This window comes from Phyllobates terribilis, unplaced genomic scaffold (assembly GCF_046119375.1).
Source record: "Phyllobates terribilis strain yellow unplaced genomic scaffold, ASM4611937v1 Scaffold_1__5_contigs__length_1240528914, whole genome shotgun sequence".
In the NCBI taxonomy this organism is placed as follows: domain Eukaryota; kingdom Metazoa; phylum Chordata; class Amphibia; order Anura; family Dendrobatidae; genus Phyllobates; species Phyllobates terribilis.
Genome location: NW_027362761.1, coordinates 688145682 through 688165162, shown reverse-complemented (window position 1 = coordinate 688165162; position 19481 = coordinate 688145682). Strand labels below are relative to the sequence as shown.

General features: G+C 43.8%; 1 protein-coding gene across 1 annotated transcript in view; it reads left to right on the top strand.

Moving 5' to 3' along the window:
• Nucleotides 1-19481, top strand: part of ARHGAP45 (Rho GTPase activating protein 45) — a 290624-nt gene that overhangs the window by 258573 nt on the left and 12570 nt on the right. Inside the window, exon 21 of the mRNA XM_073685385.1 lies at nt 8207-8429. Within this exon, the coding sequence (XP_073541486.1) occupies nt 8207-8429 (223 nt within the window). The remainder of the gene's footprint in view (nt 1-8206; nt 8430-19481) is intronic.

The window sequence follows — 19481 nt, the reverse complement described above, 5'->3', positions numbered from 1 at the left end:
CAGTACATGTTTAATAAAATTAGTTTTATTCACCAAAAGTGCAGCATTTTTGCTGTTTTTCATTGCTTTCTATGTGTGAAAAAATGCTGCAAAAACGCTGAAAGAATTGACGCTGCTGTGCTCAAATTCAGACAGGAAACATTTCTGAAATCTCATAGCCTTTGCTGATACTATACAAAGCAGCTTTTAATTTGCGTAAAAAATGCTGCAAAAATACGCTGCATGTGAACATAGCCTGACCCTATAAGCTCAGTGAGCTAGTTAATTTAACACTGCACCCATAGCAGAGAGGGCCTAGAATTATTGCCCATGGGCAGGGAAAGCCGCACTTGCATAGAGATAGGAACTGACTTGTGAAGAATGCACTGTGCCAGGCTAGAGAGAAGACAGGGAGGATGGCAGCGTCAGCGGCATAGAACAGGTAGCACCAATGTAGACCCCGCAGGAGGAAAGCTCCGATTGCACCAGAGCCACAGACAAAGAGTGAAGCACATAAAAATACGTTGGAATAAGAGCAGTAAATCTGCCTAGGGCTAGTCAGTGGATACAAAAGGTTCAGACAGTGAAAAGAAACGGATGAGAAAAAAACAGAAGCAACCAGGACGACACCTGGGAAAAAATGGCTCCATTTCCCTCGAATGGTAACGCTCAAACCAGGTTCAGAAGGGCATATTTCCAGGTCCGTACTGCTATGCCCAGACTGGCCACGGGTCTCCCGACCTGAACTAACAGCGTTATATGTGTCTAGAACAGCTTGTGCATACGACCATATTTTCGGTCCGAGTGCTGCCTGTTAAAAAAATCCCCACAGATTTGAGGATTTGCAATGCGGAATCTACAATGTTATTTGTGCCAATGTTCAGTACCATAAATGCGGATAATAAGGTTTTCTAAACTCCACACTAGGTAGAAAAACAAATGTGCAAAGCAATATACGCATTCTGCAGATTTTAAGATCCGCACCATGAAACATTGCAGATATACACTGCGGATTTCACCCTTTCAACATATAGGGTCAAACCTGGACTATATTCACAGCAAAACTGCAAATAACACAAAACTAATAGAAGCATGTGTAAAGTGCGAAAGGGGCATCGTTTTTTTAAATTAAATTAGGTCAGCGTCCCCAGTGCACATTATGCTGAAGGGCCAGACTCTAATTACGCCAGTTATATGTGCACCTTTTCAACACAACACCACCAGGCTGCATGTTGCTCCAGGAGGGGGCTGGAGTTGGGCGTAGCTAGAGGGAAGCCCCCCATGACTGGGATTGGCTGGGAGGATTTGAGTTTGGAAATGCGGGGGTTTAGGATTGGGTATGGAAGTATGGGGGTGGGCACTATAAGGATTGAGGGGTGGCTATGGGGAATAGTGTGGAAAGGGCCATTCTTCTGTAGGACTCCGATAGAGAAGACCCCATATGTTCCAAATCCCTACCTCTTTGGAGTCCGTGGAAGCATTGGTGGCCCAGCTGCAGGACTCGGCCCGTTATAGAGATCCACGCTGGCTGGCGTCCCAGCTGTCATCCTTGATGGGGCCAGCACGTGTGGAGGAAGAGGTACCGGGACCCAGCGGGAGATCCAGAAGATCGCGTCCTCCGGAGCGGCTGTCACCCGATGTATTTGCGGGCAGCAGACGGCGGCTGCGGAGCCCCTCACCCTGCGGGTGGTGAGCAGCACAGTGCGGTGCCACGCCACCGTGGTCGCATCGGCAGGAATCCGCACAGCCGGCCTGCGGGCCCTGGACGGCGGGGAGAGGGGACCAGCGCTGTAGCACAGGCTGCGCAGTAAGTGCGGGCCGCACAGGAAGTGCGGCCAGCGTCAGCAGCGCTCCCCGGACCGGAAGTCAATGCAGCGTCTAGCAGGAACATTGGCTACGAGGCGCGCAGCATTGGAGCCGGCGGGACGGACATCTGGAACGGCAGGTATCCCTCCTGTCAGGGTACCTACCAGATGGAGCGGGAGACTCAACATACGGCGGCGATCGGAGGGCAGGCAGCAGCAGGGAGAAGCAGCATTGACAGGCCCAGCTCTTCAGTCTGCGGCGGGCGGCAGAGTGGAGCTGCCTGGCAGGCACATCCCATCCAACACGGGCTGGGCCGGTCAGTCCGGGTCTGGGGGCGATCGGCGTGACAGGCCTATGAAGCGGAGCAGAGCGAGGACAAGCGGGAGGCGAACTCCAGGCGTGGGAGTACCAGCGGCTGCGGCAGGCGCTCAGGTCCCCCCGGTGATAAGGAGGCCGGGGGCGCCGGCCTGGAGCGTGGCCGCCAATCGCAAGGATCGGATTTCGAACAAGGAACCCACAACTCACGGGATCAGCAGGACTCAGGATTGTCGGCTGGCGGGGACACAGCTCCTGCGCAGCTACGTGAGTATGATTATATATCTGGTATGTTGCCCGCAGGGGCTGTATTGCAAGGGGTAGCGAGTAGTCAATTAGTGAGGAACGATGCGAGGAATGCGGGTGGGCCTAGTGGGGCACAGATATCGGGGCTTAGTGATATTTTACGCACTATGTCGCAAGTCTTGTTGAGGTTAGAAGGTGGGACAGCAGGTGAGACGGGCGTCTCGCCCCTGAGAGCTTGGTTGCGTTTGCAGGCGGCGGCGCAGCGGGCTGGGCCTGAAGTGGTCAGGTCAATGGTTGCTAGCGAGGAAGTGTCATCTGGCGTTTCGGTATCGGTGCAGACCGAAAAAGAAAAAGGCGATACGGTAAAGCTTGATGATAGGGCTAGGGGTGAGGTGTACGTGTGTTTTGAGGGACCTTTGGGGGCACATTTAAAAAAAGAGATAAGGGAAAAAAATTGGCGGGACGAGTATGTCGAAATCTTCTCCCTCCTCCCCTTGGAAAAGTTCAATTTAGATAAGGGAAAGAAGGACGATAGCAAGAAGGAGGAGGAAGAAAAGCGGATGTGGCGTTTGATTCCCCAGACGTTTGTAAATCGGTTACAAGCGTTTGCAATAGCGTTAGCGTTATCGGGGAAAAGTTTCTGGAAAGTTGCTCCGGTTTATTTTGTTATTTGGATTGTATAGGGGAGTCCCACCGTACATATGGGGGGCAGACATGGTTACGTTACGATGAGAAATTCAGGCAGAGGAAGGCGGTGAGGCCAGAAATTAAGTGGGATCAGAAGGACATAGGGTTGTGGCTAAAGGTAATGGCTCCGGCCAGGTACGGGCAGTCCTTTCACGGGAGCAGAGGCAGCAGTAGTCAATCATCTGGACACGAGGGGGGGGGGGTTAACGCGGGGGCACAGGATGGAAAAGAAAAATCAGGAAAGTGTTGGCAGTTTAATGATGGTCAATGCAAGTACGGGAACAGTTGTAAATGAAAACAAGTGTGTTCCCATTGTAACGGGAGTTCCCACGGGGTCTCTAAATGTTTTAAGAAAGGAAAAGGGAAGCCTTCAGTGGGTCCCGGTCAAGGGGGAGACTCCATTGAAACTTCCCGGGATGGCCCCCTTTCTAAGTAGATATCCAGATCGGAAAAAAGCGGATGCTATAAGTTACGGTTTTTTAGAAGGTTTTAGGATTCCTCCACCCGCACATAAAGTTCCTTTTTCACTTAAAAATTTGAGGTTGGCCCAGTTGCATTCGGACGTGGTCAGTGCAAAGTTGTCTAAAGAGGTGGAGTTGGGCCGTATGGCTGTTCCTTTTTGGCGTTTGCCAGGTGACGGTGTGATTATTTCTCCTTTGGGAGTTGTGCCAAAGAAGGAATCGAATAAATTTCGCCTGATCCAGCACTTCATCATCCAAAAGGGCTTTCGGTGAATGATGGTATCGATCAGAAACTATGTTCGGTGGAGTATAAATCATTTGATGCCGCAGTAAAATGGGTGCGCAAGTATGGGCCTGGGTCGTTGTTGGCTAAGACCGACATTGAGTCGGCGTTCAGATTGCTTCCGGTGCACCCGGATAGCATTCCGTTGTTAGGGTGATTTTGGGACGAGGAGTACTACCTAGATAGATGTTTGCCCATGGGTTGTGCAATTTCTTGTTCGTTGTTTGAAACTTTTAGCACTTTTTTGGAACGGGCGGTACGGTACTTTGCAGATGTACAGTCGGTCATTCATTATTTGGTTGATTTTTTGTTTATAGGTCCTCCAGAATCGTTAGTTTGTGGGAACTTGTTAGCATCTATGTTTTGGGTGGCTAAGCGTTTTGTCGTTCCGCTGGCTGAACAGAAAACAGAAGGGCCTTGTACTGTGTTGAGTTTCTTAGGTATTCTGATTGATTCAGAAAAGATGGAATGTTGTTTACCGGAGGATAAATTGCTCATGCTGAGGCAGGAGGTGGACAGGGTGGGGAGCTTGCGTAAGGTAACGTTGAAGGAGTTGCAATCCCTGTTGGGGAGGTTGAATTTCGCTTGCAGAATTATGCCTATGGGCAGGATTTTTTGTCGCAGGTTGTCCAGGGCGACTGCAGGCGTGAGGGCACCGCATCATTTCATTCGGTTGAATAGGGACCACAGAGATGACTTGGAAGTGTGGAAATGATTTTTGGAGAATTACAATGGGAGGTCGTTAATTCAGCAGGATTTCGTTGACAGTTTTGTTTGCGAAATCCATATGGATGCAGCCGATGGGGGAGGTTTCGGAGCTTAAGGGGAGGTGGAGTGTTGGAGCATGGCCGACATCGTGAAACAGTTGGGTTACACAAAAAACTTGGCCTTGTTGGAGTTGTTCCTAATAGTGGTGGCCGTTTCTATTTGGGGAGAATTTTTCTTGAATAGGAGAATATGCTTTCATTGTGACAATATGGCAGTGGTGGCGGTGATTAACAGTTTGTCGGCCTCATCCCCTCCAGTCATTAAGCTGCTCAGGGAACTAGTGCTCAGGTGTCTTGAATTGAATGCTTGGATTTCGGCTGTCCATGTTCCGGGTGTTCAGAATTCTACAGCGAATACATTGTCTCGTTTTCAGTGGCACCATTTCCGGGCTCTGGCGCCAGAGGCGGAGGTTGTGGGAGACGAATGCCCTTCGCATTTGTGGCGACTGATTACGGAGGAGCAGGAAGGCTAATTTGGGAATCTATAGCGAGTAATACCTGGTCTGCTTACGAGGCATCATGGCGAGTATGGCAAACTTGGGTGGCTGAATGGGGACCAATTGTAAGTAACGAGGATAGAAGTTTGGCAGTTTTGTTTCTGATTGGTAAGGCGGCAGAGATTGGGTGGTCCGGGTCAAGGGTTAGTAAGTTCATGGCTGGGCTGGCGTTCGGTTTTAAATTGCAGGGAGTAGGGGACACTACAAAATCTTTTTTAGTCAGGCAAGCTTTAAAGGGTTTCAGGAGGGGCAGACACATGCCGGACAAACGGAAACCGGTGTTGTTTACTACGTTAGAGGGTTTGGGTTTTTAAGGACGATTTGTAGTTCTAGTTTTGAGTTGGCATTGTTTAGGCTGGCTTTTTTGTTAGCTTTCTTTGGCGCAATGCGAGTTGGGGAGCTGGAAAAGGCAGGTGTGTGGTGTTGGGCAAGGTGGACGGGGCAATGATGTGCCCAAGGAGATGTTTGGAAGAATATTGGCAAGTATGGTCGGGTAGAGTTGGCCCGCTTCTATGCCATGAAGACGGAACATTTTGTCCCTTTTTCAGTTTACTGCGGTACTTAAAAAAGGGACTCTCAAGTTGTGACTTAGCCCCGAATTATATGGCTCACATTCATTTAGGATGGGCGCAGAGTCAGAGGCAGATAGATGCGGTTTGGGTGCTGAGGTAATAAAGCGCATCGGCAGGTGGAATTCTGACCGCTATCTTACGTATGTGAGGTATTAATTATGATAAGGCAATGGCAAAAGTAGTTTGTCAAGTTGGTTAATATGTTTTCCGTTAATCATTTTAGGTGCTGGTCCATTGTTAGCTTGGATTTTTGGACATTCGTTCGTGCATTGGGGGGGTACTGCGGGCCGATGTAAGGCCGGACGGTAGGCAACTGGGTTTTGGTAGGGAGCAGATTGTTGTCCGCTGGCTGGGTTTTAGGGGGATGGTATGGAGTCGGTTTTTGTCCGAATTCCACAAGGCGGCCCGGTTAGATAGAGCACCTGATATCTTGGTGGTTCACATAGGTGGGAACGATTTGGGAACAAGGCCCGTTAGGGAGTTAATTAATTCGCCACATTCGGTTCGATCTTTTGAGGTTATGGACAACTTTTCCAGGGTTGCTGACTGTGTGGTCAGACATCGTGCCTAGACAGAAGTGGAGGGCGGCGAGATCTTTAAAAGGGATCAATAGAGTGAGGGTGAAGTTGAATAGGGCCGTAGGGGCCTTTGTATCCAAGGAATGGAGGTGTAAGTATTAGACATTTAGATTTAGAGTCCAGAATGGGGAATTTTTGGATGGCGGATGGTGTTCATTTGAATGCCATCGGAATTGATCTCTGGGCTTTGGCAATGCAGGATGGGATCGAAAGCATTGTTGGGGTTGGGGCACTCACGAGCCTGAGGTGTCAGGGCTGTGCGTGGTTGGCGGGGGGTGGGGTTCTTGGAGTTGGTACGGATTTGTTGATACAAGGAATTTGCGAGAATTCCGGGTAATTTGAAGTTACATGGGGGGTGCTCTGACAATTTTTGGTCAGGGCTCTGGAGGGGGTTTTACCCTGGGAGCTCTGAGATGATTAATCTTTCACGTATTGTAGAAGTATGGTGCCCTCGAGCTGGTGGTGCACGGCTGAGGGTAAGATGGTGGTTGGATTTCTTTCGTGTTATAAAAGCCAGACCTATTAGCTCCAAGAACCCTCCCCTCTTAATTTATCTAGCATTATTATTATTGTTAATATGTTAATGTTTGTTTGTTAATAAAATGGCCGCTGTGGCCAAATTTATCCAAAGAATCCTGTATTGAAGTGTTTTTATTCGTGGGGGTAAGGTGTAGCGTTGGAGAAGGTGGAACCAGGTAAATACGGTAAGAAAGCCGTACTGGCTGTACCCGGTCATGATACTGTGAGCAGCCTGCGTGGCCTAAACGTGCTGCCATAACCTGCAGTGTCTCTGGACTCGTCCCCCATCATGCCCAAGTACGCTCAGCCTGGCAGAAAATTCCTCAGACAACCATTAATAACCTCACTGATAGCATGCAAGATGTGTAAGTGCGGGGATTTCTGTGCATGGCGCAGATGTTTAAGGCCATGTTCACATGTTCAGTATTTGGTCAGTATTTTACGTCAGCATTTTTAAGCCAAAACCAGGAGTGGGTGATAAATGCAGAAGTGGTGAAGTGTTTCTATTATACTTTTCCTCTGATTGTTCCACTCCTGGTTTTGGCTTACAAATACTGATGTAAAATACTGACCAAATACTGAATGTGTGAACATGGCCTTACAGTTATGTTTCCAGGTTTTCATGATTTGCATATCATTAATATGCCTATCGATCCTATGAGTTCCATATTTCCACGACAATTCCTTTTCTTGGTGTTGAGGAGTGTATGAAACAGGTTATAATTATCTGGGGCTACACAGTGACATTAAACACATTTGGAAAGATTTGTGACCCTGTGTCGCAGTCTGTTGCAGGTAGTAATGTGACACCAAAGGAAATAATTCCATTTAATGTTGCAATGTGTCACTGCAATTTCAGTGTCGCACAACACGTCGTCGTGTAGCCCTAGCCTCATTGTAAGATACGTTGATTTGTATAGACGTTAACACAGGCCACTAAACGGTAAATTAACTTGGACACATCTTTGATTATAAGAACTGTCCAAGTTTACAAGATAGAAGAACATATTGGTAACTTAAAAACAAGAATATCACATAGCTTACGAATTTTATTATTATAACTATGATAACTATGATATGATATGTTAACTATTACCAAACACATTAAATTGGTATTCCCATATCCAAGATCCTATCTCAATATGTAGTAGGTGTAATAATAATAATAATATTAGCAAATACCTCCAATTAGAAATGCAGCATAGTTCTTCTGATTCACAACGTCGCTTACCACATGTGCTGGGGATTACAGTAGTTTAGGTATCTATGGTTTCGACCACTAACAAATAACTAACTGTCGCTACTTGAGTGGCCATAACCATGGATACCTAAGCTACTGTAATGTCCTGCACATGGGGTAAGTGACATAGATTATCAGAACTATACTACATTTCTAATTGGAGGTATTTGCTAATATTTATTATTATTACACCTACTACATATTGGGATAGGATCTTGGAGATGGGAATTCCACTTTAACATTGTTTTACTTCTAGAGTTTCAGACCAAGAACAAATCAATAAGATGAGCCCCAGCAACCTTGGCATCGTTTTTGGCCCTGCACTGATGCGACCGCGTCCCATAGATGCTACTGTTTCTTTGTCATCTCTAGTGGATTATCCTCACCAAGCTCGAATTGTGGAAGCGCTTATTGTCTTCTTTGATAAGATCTTCCAGGAGAATCCTATAGCAATGGATAAGTTATCGAGGACCAATGAAGTAAGCTTTTTCCATAAACCTGTTGGATTTCTTTGATGTATAACTGTTGGGCCAAGTTTACACTGCATTAGCTGTGCATATTGAGAGTATGCAAGGGGAATGCATAGACATCACTTTGATCTGTCTGATGAGGCCTCAGTAGAAAAAGGTTGAGAAGCTCTTGTCTAAACTATCCATAAGCTCCCATTCACCTAGTGGAAGTCAAGGGAGCAAACCTTTCTTTACTGTAAAGAAAAACACAGAGTACTGTGCTTTTTTATGCAGAGGCATCCTACAAAGTGTTTTCCCTCCAGTATAGTTGTCTTTTGCATGGGTGACATATGCCAATGTATACTCATACAGTGAAATAAACTGGAGCCATGCTTCTGAGGTATATACAGTGGCATATAAAAGTTTGGGCACCCCTTGTGAAAATTACTGTTATTGCAAACCGTTAAGCAAGTTGAGGTTGAAATGCTCTCTAAAAGGCCTAAAGTTAAAGATGACACATTTCCTTTGTAACATAGTAACATAGTCTTCCTTCAACCTTAAAAACTAAGTCCATCTAGTTCAACCCATAGCCTAACATGTTGATCCAGAGGAAGGCAAAAAAAAACATGTGGCAAACACTAAGCTCCACATTGGGGAAAAAAATTCCTTCCTGACTCCATACGACAATCAGACTAGTTCCCTGGATCAACGCCCTATCAAGGAATCTAGTATTTATAACCAGTAATATTATACTTTTCAAGAAAGGCATTCATGCCCTTCTTAAATTTAATAGTGAATCACTAATTACAACATCATGTGGCAGAGAGTTCCATAGTCTCACTGCTCTTACAGTAAAGAATCCCCATCTGTGATTATGATTAAACCTTCTTCCCTCCAGACGTAGAGGATGCCCCCTTGTCCCCGTCTCAGGCCTCAGAGTAAAAAGATCAGTAGAAAGGTCTTTGTATTGTCCCCTCATATACTTATACATAGTAATAAGATCACCCCTAAGCCTTCTTTTTTCCACAGTAAATAACCCCAAGTGTAATAACCTGTCTTGGTATTGCAGACCCCCCAGTCCTCTAATAACCTTGGCCGCTCTTCTCTGCACCCGCTCTAGTTCAGCTATATCTTTCTTATACACCGGAGACCAGAACTGTACGCAGTATTCTAAGTGTGGTCGCACTAGTGACTTGTATAGAGGTAAAATTATGTTCTCCTCATGAGCATCTATGCCTCTTTTAATGCATCCCATTATTTTATTTGCCTTTGCAGCAGCTGCCTGACACTGACCACTAAACGTGAGCTTGTCGTTCACCAATACACCCAGGTCTTTTTCAGTTACAGTTTTGCCCAGTATTTCACAATTAAGCATATAATTATACATTTTATTTCCTCTGCCCAAGTGCATTACCTTACATTTATCCCCATTAAAGCTCATTTGCCATTTATCAGCCCAAGCTTCTAGTTTACATAGATCCTCCTGTAATATAAAATTGTCCTCCTCTGTATTGATTACCCTGCAGAGGTTAGTGTCATCTGCAAATATTGAAATACTACTCTGTATGCCTCCTACAAGGTCATTAATAAATATGTTAAAAAGAAGGGGGCCCAATACTGACCCCTGTGGTATCCCACTGTTAACTGAGACCCAGTCTGAGTGTTTTCCATTAATAACCACCCTTTGTTTCCTATCACTGAGCCAGTTCTTAACCCACATACATATATTTTCCCCTATCCCCATTGTTCTCATTATATGTATCAACCTTTTGTGTGGAACCGTATCAAAAGCTTTTGAAAAGTCCATATACACTCATCACTACCTACTAGCTTTAGTTCTCTAAATGCTTTCTTTTTGTCACTTATTGCGCCCCTTACAGCTCTATTTAACCATAGTGGTTTCCTCCTATTTCTAGCATGTTTATTCCCATAGGGTATATATTGTGCACAGGTCCTATTCAGGATGCTAATAAATGTCTCCCACTTGCTTTGTGTAGTTTTATGTCTCAGGATATCGTCCCAGTTTATTGCACTAAGATCATCTCTCAACCGTTGGAAATTTGCCTTCCTGAAGTTTAGTATCCTTGTAACCCCTCTACTACACATCTACTACCCAAGTGACCCCCAACTCGTATATTTGATATGCGGTCTGGCCTGTTGGTTAATATTAGTTCTAGCAGTGCCCCCCTTCTTGTTGGGTCCTGAACCAGTTGTGAAAGGTAATGGTCTCTCAAAGTTGTCAAAAACCTATTACCTTTTCATGAACTACAGGTTTCTGTTCCCCAATGTATTTCAGGGTAGTTGAAGTCTCCCATAATAATGACTTCTCCTTGAGTCGCTGCTTCATCTATTTACTTTATGAGGATATTCTCCGCTGCTTCCATTATTTTTGGAGACTTATAACAAACCCCTATCAGTAATTTATTATTTTTTCCCCCTCCCCTTATCTCTACCCACAGGGACTCTACATTTTCATTAGATTCACATATATTCTCACGCAAGACAGGTTTTAAGGATGATTTTACATATAAACACACACACCCCCCTCGCTTGTTTGTACTGTCATTTCTGAACAGACTATAGCCCTGTAAATTAACTGCCCAGTCATGGCTCTCGTCCAGCCATGTCTCAGATATTCCCACCATGTCATAATTATTTTCCAACAAAATTAATTCTAATTGTATTTTAAGCAAAAAAAAAAAATATATATTATATATATATATAGTCATGGGCTGATGGAAAAGTTTGGGCACTCTGCATGGTTAGTACCTAGTAGCACTCCCTATTGAAAGTATCACAGCTTGTAGACACTTTTTGTAGCCAGACAAGAGTCTTTCAATTCTTGTTTGAGGGATTCTCATTCATTCTTCCTTGGAAAATTCTTCCAGTTCTGTGAGATTACTGGGTTGTCTTACATGCACTTGTATTTTGAGTGCCTGCCACAGATTTTCAATGATGTTCAGATCAGCGGACCGTGAGGGCCATTGTATAACCTTCAGCTTGCTCTTTTTGAGGTAGTCTATTGTGGATTTTGACGTGTTTAGGATCATTATCCATTTGTAGAAGCCATCCTCTTTTCTTCTCCAGCTTTTTTACAGATGGTGTAATGTTTGCATGAAGAATTTCTTCACCGTGCCATTGGCTTCAACACAACCCCAAACATACCTTTAATCATTGTGGCCAAAGAGTTCTATTTTAACTTCATTGGTCCACAGGACTTGTTTCCAAAATGCATCAGGCTTGTTTAGATGCTCTTTTGCATACTTCTGTTGCTGAATTTTATGTTGAGGACGCAGTAGAGGTAGTCTTCTGATTACTCTTCCATGCAGACCATATTTGTGCAGGTGTCTCTAAACAGTAGAACAATATACCACAACTCCAGAGTCCGCTAACTCTTTCTGAAGGGCTTTTGCAGTCAAGAGGGGGTTCTGATTTGCCTCTCTAGCAATCCTACGAGCAGCTCTCACTGAAATTTTGCTTGGTCTTCCAGACCTTATCTTGACCTTCACTGTTCCTGTTAATTGCCATTTCTTAAATACATTTTGAACTGAGGAAAGGGCAGCTTGAAAACACCTTGCTATCTTCTTATAGCCTTCTCTTGCTTTGTGGGCCTCCACCATTTTAATTTTCAGAGTGCTTCGGCAGCTGCTGAGAAGAACCCATGGCTGCTGTTTTGGGCACAAGGTTAGAGGAGAGTGGGTTTTATAAAGCTGAAATTGCATCACCTGGCCATTCCTAATGATGATAGTGAACAATCCATAGGTTTCATAATTAAGGTCTGAAACCTTGGTCAAAGTTATCTGAGCATACAAATTTCCCAGGGTGCCCAAACTTTTGCATCGTGCCATTTTCCTTTTTGTAATTTCTAAAATGAAAAAGATAAATGAATATATATAGATATATAGATAGATAGATATACAGTACAGACCAAAAGTTTGGACACACCTCATTTAAAGATTTTTCTGTATTTTCATGATTATGAAAATTGTACATTCACACTGAAGGCATCAAAACTATGAATTAACACATGTGGAATTATATACTTAACAAAAAAGTGTGAAACAACTGAAAATATGTCTTATATTCTAGGTTCTTCAAAGTAGCCACCTTTTGCTTTGATGACTGCTTTGCACACTCTTGGCATTCTCTTGATGAGCTTCAAGAGGTAGTCACCAGAAATGGTCTTCCAACAATCTTGAAGGAGTTCCCAGAGATGCTTAGCACTTTTGGCCCTTTTGCTTTCACTCTGCGGTCCAGCTCACCCCAAACCATCTCGATTGGGTTCAGGTCTGGTGACTGTGGAGGCCAGGTCATCTGGCGTAGCACCCCATCACTCTCCTTCTTGGTCAAATAGCCCTTACACAGCCTGGAGGTGTGTTTGGGGTCATTGTCCTGTTGAAAAATAAATGATGGTCCAACTAAACGCAAACCGGATGGAATAGCATGCCGCTGCAAGATGCTGTGGTAGCCATGCTGGTTCAGTTTGCCTTCAATTTTGAATAAATCCCCAACAGTGTCACCAGCAAAGCACTCCCCACACCATCACACCTCCTCCTCCATGCTTCACGGTGGGAACCAGGCATGTAGAGTCCATCCGTTCACCTTTTCTGCGTTTCACAAAGACATGGTGGTTGGAACCAAAGATCTCAAATTTGAACTCATCAGACCAAAGCACAGATTTCCACTGGTCTAATGTCCATTCCTTGTGCTCTTTAGCCCAAACAAGTCTCTTCTGCTTGTTGCCTGTCCTTAGCAGTGGTTTCCTAGCAGCTATTTTACCATGAAGGCCTTCTGCACAAAGTCTCCTCTTAACAGTTGCTGAAGAGATGTGTCTGCTGCTAGAACTCTGTGTGGCATTGACCTGGTCTCTAATCTGAGCTGCTGTTAACCTGCGATTTCTGAAGCTGGTGACTAGGATAAACTTATCCTCAGAAGCAGAGGTGACTCTTGGTCTTCCTTTCCTGGGGCGGTTCTCATGTGAGCCAGTTTCTTTGTAGTGCTTGATGGTTTTTGCAACTGCACTTGGGGACACTTTCAAAGTTTTCCCAATTTTTCGCACTGACTGACCTTCATTTCTTAAAGTAATGATGGCCACTCGTTTTTCTTTACTTAGCTGCCTTTTTCTTGCCATAATACAAATTCTAACAGTCTATTCAGTAGGACTATAAGCTGTGTATCCACCAGACTTCTGCACAACACAACTGATGGTCCCAACCCCATTTATAAGGCAAGAAATCCCACTTATTAAACCTGACAGGGCACACCTGTGAAGGGAAAACCATTTCCGGTGACTACCTCTTGAAGCTCATCAAGAGAATGCCAAGAGTGAACAAAGCAGTCATCAAAGCAAAAGGTGGCTACTTTGAAGAACCTAGAATATAATACATATTTTCAGTTGTTTCATACTTTTTTGTTAAGTATATAATTCCACATGTGTTAATTCATAGTTTTGATGCCTTCAGTGTGAATGTACAATTTTCATAGTCATGAAAATACAGAAAAATCTTTAAATGAGGTGTGTCCAAACTTTTTGTCTGTACTGTACATATATATATATATATTTATTTGCCTAAAATACAAAAGAGAAATGTCATCTTTAACTTTAGGCCATTTAGGGATCATTTCATCTTCTACTTGCTTAACTGTTCACAATAACAGTAATTTTCACCAGGGGTGCCAAAATTTTTACATGCCACTGTATAGGGAATTTATGGTTTAGTCTAGAGCTTGACTAGATGGACAAGAAACTAAATCATAGCTTCCATTTTAGAGGATATGGAAAACTCATGGTGAAGCAGCAGATAATATATCTGATCACTGGATTTTTTTTGGTGTTCGTTTATTGGTCCATTTAGATAGCCTGATCCAAGCTTTTCAACGACCATGATGGGCTATTAGTTGTATATAGATCTTGGGGTTCAGCCCTGTGCACATAGCCTTACTGCAGCATATGCAGTTGTTTTCATACCCCGGCAGAATTTTTCCTTTCTTGGCCTTGTTTCAGAAAATATGAATAACAAAAAAACTTTTTCTCCACTCATGGTTATTGGTTGGGTGAAGCCATTTATTGTCAAACTACTGTGTTTTCTCTTCTTAAATCTTAATGACAACTAAAAACATCCAAATGACCCTGATCAAAAGTTCACATACCCCAGTTCTTAATACCGTGTATTGCCCCCTCTAACATCAATGTCAGCTTAAAGTCTTTTGTGGTAGTTGTGGATATGGTGCCTGCGGGCCGCATGAAGCAGCCTGAAGGGCCACATGCGGCCCGATGCCCGCGTGTTTGAGACCTCTGCTCTACATGTTTGGTATCTGTGAACTCGTAATGACCTTAAGGATCATAATGGTAGGTTAGTTTCAGCATTTAGTGAACACGGTAAAAAAATAAAAAAAACAAAAGACAATTGTGTAACTTTTTTTTGCAATTTCAACGCACTTGGAATTTTTTTTCCTGTTTTCCAGTACTTTATATGGTAAAATTAATGGTATCATTCAAAAGTACAACTAGTCCCGCAAAAAACAAGCCCTGACATGGCCATATTGCCAGAAAAATAAAAAAAATTATGGCTCTGGGAAGAAGGGGAGCAAAAAACAAAAGCGCAAAAATGGAAAATGGAGAGGGGGTGTAGGGGTTAACAACGACTCTACATAGGTACATAGGTTGTTTAAACCTTAACCATGAATGAAAAAGGAACAAACTGAAAAGAGAAACCAATGGATATGGAAGGGAGAAAAGAAGGAATAAAGGAACAAATTAACCCCTTTACCCCCGAAGGCTGTTTGCACGTTAATGACCAGGCCAACTTTTTACAATTCTGACCACTGTCACTTTATGAAGTAATTACTCTGGAACGCTTCAACGGATCCCCCTGATTCTGAGATTGTTTTTTCGTGACATATTGTACTTCATGATAGTGGTAAAATTTCTTTGATATCACTTGCGTTTATTTGTGAAAAAATTTTAAATTTGGCAAAACAAATTAAAAATTTCGCAATTTTGAAACTTTAAATTTTTATGCCCTTAAATCAGAGAGATATGTCACACAAAATAGTTAATAAATAACATTTCCCACATGTCTACTTTACATGAGCACAATTTTGGAATTAACATTTTTTTTGTTAGGAAATTATAAAGGCTAAAAGTTGACCAGCGATTTCTAATTTTTCCAACAAAATTTACAAAACCATTTTTTTAGGGACCACATCACATTTGAAGTCACTTTGAGGGGTCTTTATGACAGAAAATACCCAAAAGTGACACCATTCTAAAAACTGCACCCCTCAAGGTGCTCAAAACCACATTCAAGAACTTTATTAACCCTTCAGGTGCTTCACAGGAATTTTGGAATGTGGAAGAAAACTTAACATTTAACTTTTTTCACAAATGTTACTTTAGATCCAATTTTTTTTTTAATTTTCGTAAGGGTATCAGGAAAGAATGGACCCTAAAATTTGTTTTGCAATTTCTCCTGAGCATGCCGATACCCCATATGTGGGGAAAAACCACTGTGTGGGCACACGGCAGGGCTTGGAAGGGAAGGAGCGCTATTTGACTTTTTGAATGTAAAATTTGCTTTAATAATTAGCCGACGCCATGTCGCGTATAGGGAGCCTCTGATGTGCCTAAACAGTGGAAATCCCCCACAAGTAACCCCATTTTGGAAACTAGACCCCTCAATGAATTAATCTAGGGGTGCAGTGAGAATGTTGACAGCACATGTGACTCACAGAATTTTACACCATTGGGTGGTGAAGAAAGAATAATTACATTTTTACGACCAAAGTTTTGTTTTAGCCCAAGATTTTACATTTTCACACTGGTAAATTGGTAAAAATGCCACCAACATTTGTCACACAATTTTTGCTGAATGTAGAAATACTCCATATGTGGCTCTACAGTACTGCTTAGCCACAGACTCGGACTTGGAAGGGACGGAGCGCCATCTGTCTCCTGGAGCACAGATTTTCCTTTTTTTTCATAGTATGCAGACTCCATATACATAGCACCTACGTAATTCAGATGAACCCGCGAGGGATCCATTCATTATAATGAGGCAGCAGAGTTAGGCCTCTTCCACACGTCAATGTGTCCGGTACGTGTGGTGACAGTTTCCGCATGTACCAGAGACACATACACATGCAGACCCATTCAAATGAATGGGTCTGTGCACATGTCAGTGTTTCCACGGACGGTGGGTCCATGGGCAAAACATGTTGACATGTCCGTTTTTTTGCGCTGCACAGGACGCAAAATGTCCCACATGGATGACATCCATGTGTCATCAGTGTGAAACGTACCAGCGCCTGGGAATCAGTGTACAATTAGCACTGTTCCCAAGTACTGGGTGCTTAACGCTGCTCTCATCATTGTCCCCTGCTTGCGCTGCGATCAGTAATCCACCTGACCGCTCACGCAGAGGAGCCGAGGAGAATGACTTGCTCCAGCTAGCGAGCCCCGGAACTGCGCTGAGTTCAGTGAGTGACAGGACACCGTTCACTCAGCACAGCTCCCGCTCGCTGGAGTGAGTCATTCTCCCCGGCTCCTCGCCGTGAGTAATCAGATGGGTTACAGCAGGGGACATCTTCGGACAGATGAGTATAAGGATTTTTTTTATTTTATTCTAATTTTTACACCAGGACATAGCGGGAGCAGAATACTACTCTCAACATTGTCCCTTGTCCATGCTGATCGCAGCGCTGGCAGGGGACAATGATGAGGACAGCGTTCAGCATCCGGCACTTGGGAATAGCTCTAACTGTGCCGCTGATTCCCAGGCGCTGGCACGTGTGCACACGGATACCTCCAGTACTGTTTTTTCTGGTACTGGAAATATCAGGATTAATGAGCGAGCATGCTCGTTTAACCCTTTAAACGAGCACGCTCGGGTACTATCTGAGTAGTTTCGGCGTGCTTGGCATTTCAGTAACAGCTGCCGATGTATGTGTCATGTGTGTGTTAGACAGCTGTGACACATGCAGGGATAGCCTGTCAAACAAACTGGCCTTACTCTGGACTCCGTCTCTCCTCTGTTTAGCAGTGTCCTTTTTTTCCAGAGTTCACAAAACTGTGGCTGACTGCTCTTTAAAACGGTAATCAAAAGGCAGAGACCTTGGGATCACAGGCCAGACTGTGTCCTCTGTGCCTCCATCTGCCTCATTACAGGGAATCTTTCGCCAGGGGTTCCGTCTGAAACACGTATTTCAGAAATTTACACGGAAACCCCGGTGTAAGAGCTCAGTGCAGAATAAATGTGAGCCAAGCCTTACTGCGATCTTTGGGAGGAAGAATGAACAAATCAGTAGTTGGTGAAGAATTGATTTCATTTATTTTTTACGCCGTTCCCTGTGCGGTATAAGTGATTAGGCGACTTTATTCTTCGGGTCTGGGCGATTACAGCAATACCAGATTTATATCAGGTTTTTATGTTTGGCAGCTGTCACACACTAAAAAACATTTTCTTTATTTTTGCAAATACTAGTTTTTGCATCGCCATATTTTGAGAGCTACAATTTTTCCAGCCGAAAGAGTCATGTAAGGGCTTGTTTTTTGCGGGTTGACATTTTTATTGGTACCGTTTTCAGGCACATGACATTTTTTGATCGCTTTTTATTTCGATTTTTGGGAGGCAGAATAAACAAAAAACAATTCAGGAATTTTTTTTTTTTATGCTGTTCCGCGTGTGGTAAAATTGATAAGGCAGCTTTATTCTTCGAGTCAGTATATTTACGGCGATACTACATTTATATAGTTTTTTTATGTTTTGGCGTGTGTACACAAAAACTATTTTATAGAAAAAAAGAATTTTTATTCGGAGAGCTATTACTATTTTTCGGCTAATGGAGCTGTACAGTGGTTTGTTTTTTTGCGGGACAAGATGACGTTTTCAGCGGTATCATTTTTATTTACATTCGTCTTTTTGATCAGGCACCGTTTTTTGCTTTTTTTTTTATGGTGTTCACTAAAGGGGTTAACTAGTGGGATAGTTTTTTAGATCATGTCATTCTGAATGCTGCCAAATATATGTACTTTTGTTTTTTTTCATAATATTTATTTATGGGTACAATATATATATCATTTTTAAATATATGTTTACACCTTTTTTTACTTAGTCCCACTATGGGACTTTCACGTTTAGCACTATGATCGCAGTTATAAGGTATAGCAGTGCAGGATCACTGCAATACCTCATAACTGTCAGTGCTGCAGACACAAGTTAGTTTGATCATGTACTCTGCATGATCAAACTAACTTGCTGGTGCCAGGTGACCCGGAAGTAGTCATGACAACATTGGGTCACCATGGCAATGATCGGGACCCCGTGATGACATCGCGGGGTCTCCGATCCAAGAGCAGAGGGGCTTTTGTCACTCTGCTCGCTCTCTAAATGCTGCGATGCAGCATTTAGGAGGTTCAAGTGCCGGAGCGCCTGGCAATGAGTGCCGGGTGTCAGCTGTCAGACTCAGCTGACATCTGGCGGCGATCGCACCCGCACAGACTCTGTACGGGCGCGATCGCTGAGACATAATAATACCTCCCTGGTCCATAAGGCCCAGGGCACAGGGATGTATTATTACGCACAATGTCAGAAAGGGGTTAAGGCAATCTAGGCGAGTAAAGGTCATAGTTCAGGGACAGCACAGACAAACACAGCCACAGTGAAGTAAAATCAACAGTTTGGCCACCATGCTCATACCCATTGGTCATCATTGGCTAGAATAGCAGTGTCACGGGTGTGTCAGAGGTGACAGACAGTCGCCCTGCAGTGGGTTGCAGGAGATCTCCACGTTTGACATTGCAGACAACTGCTTAGATAGGAGGCTGTCTTTAGGACCGAGCGACTACCTCTCTCTTGCTAATTTGCTCTCTGGCCTAGGTGTATATATACCTGGTGTGTTTGAGAGGGCGTCGCCGGTTATATTCATTTCTACTTGTGAAGCTTAGCAGGAGCAGTACCTCGTCCTATCTGGAGCTTGAGGCCGTGTGCACATTTGGAGTTCATCTAAAGCTAAGCCATTTTCCCGTTTTGTCTACCCTTGTTGTCTTTAGAGTTTTAGTGGAGGTTGACTAGTGCTCATCTC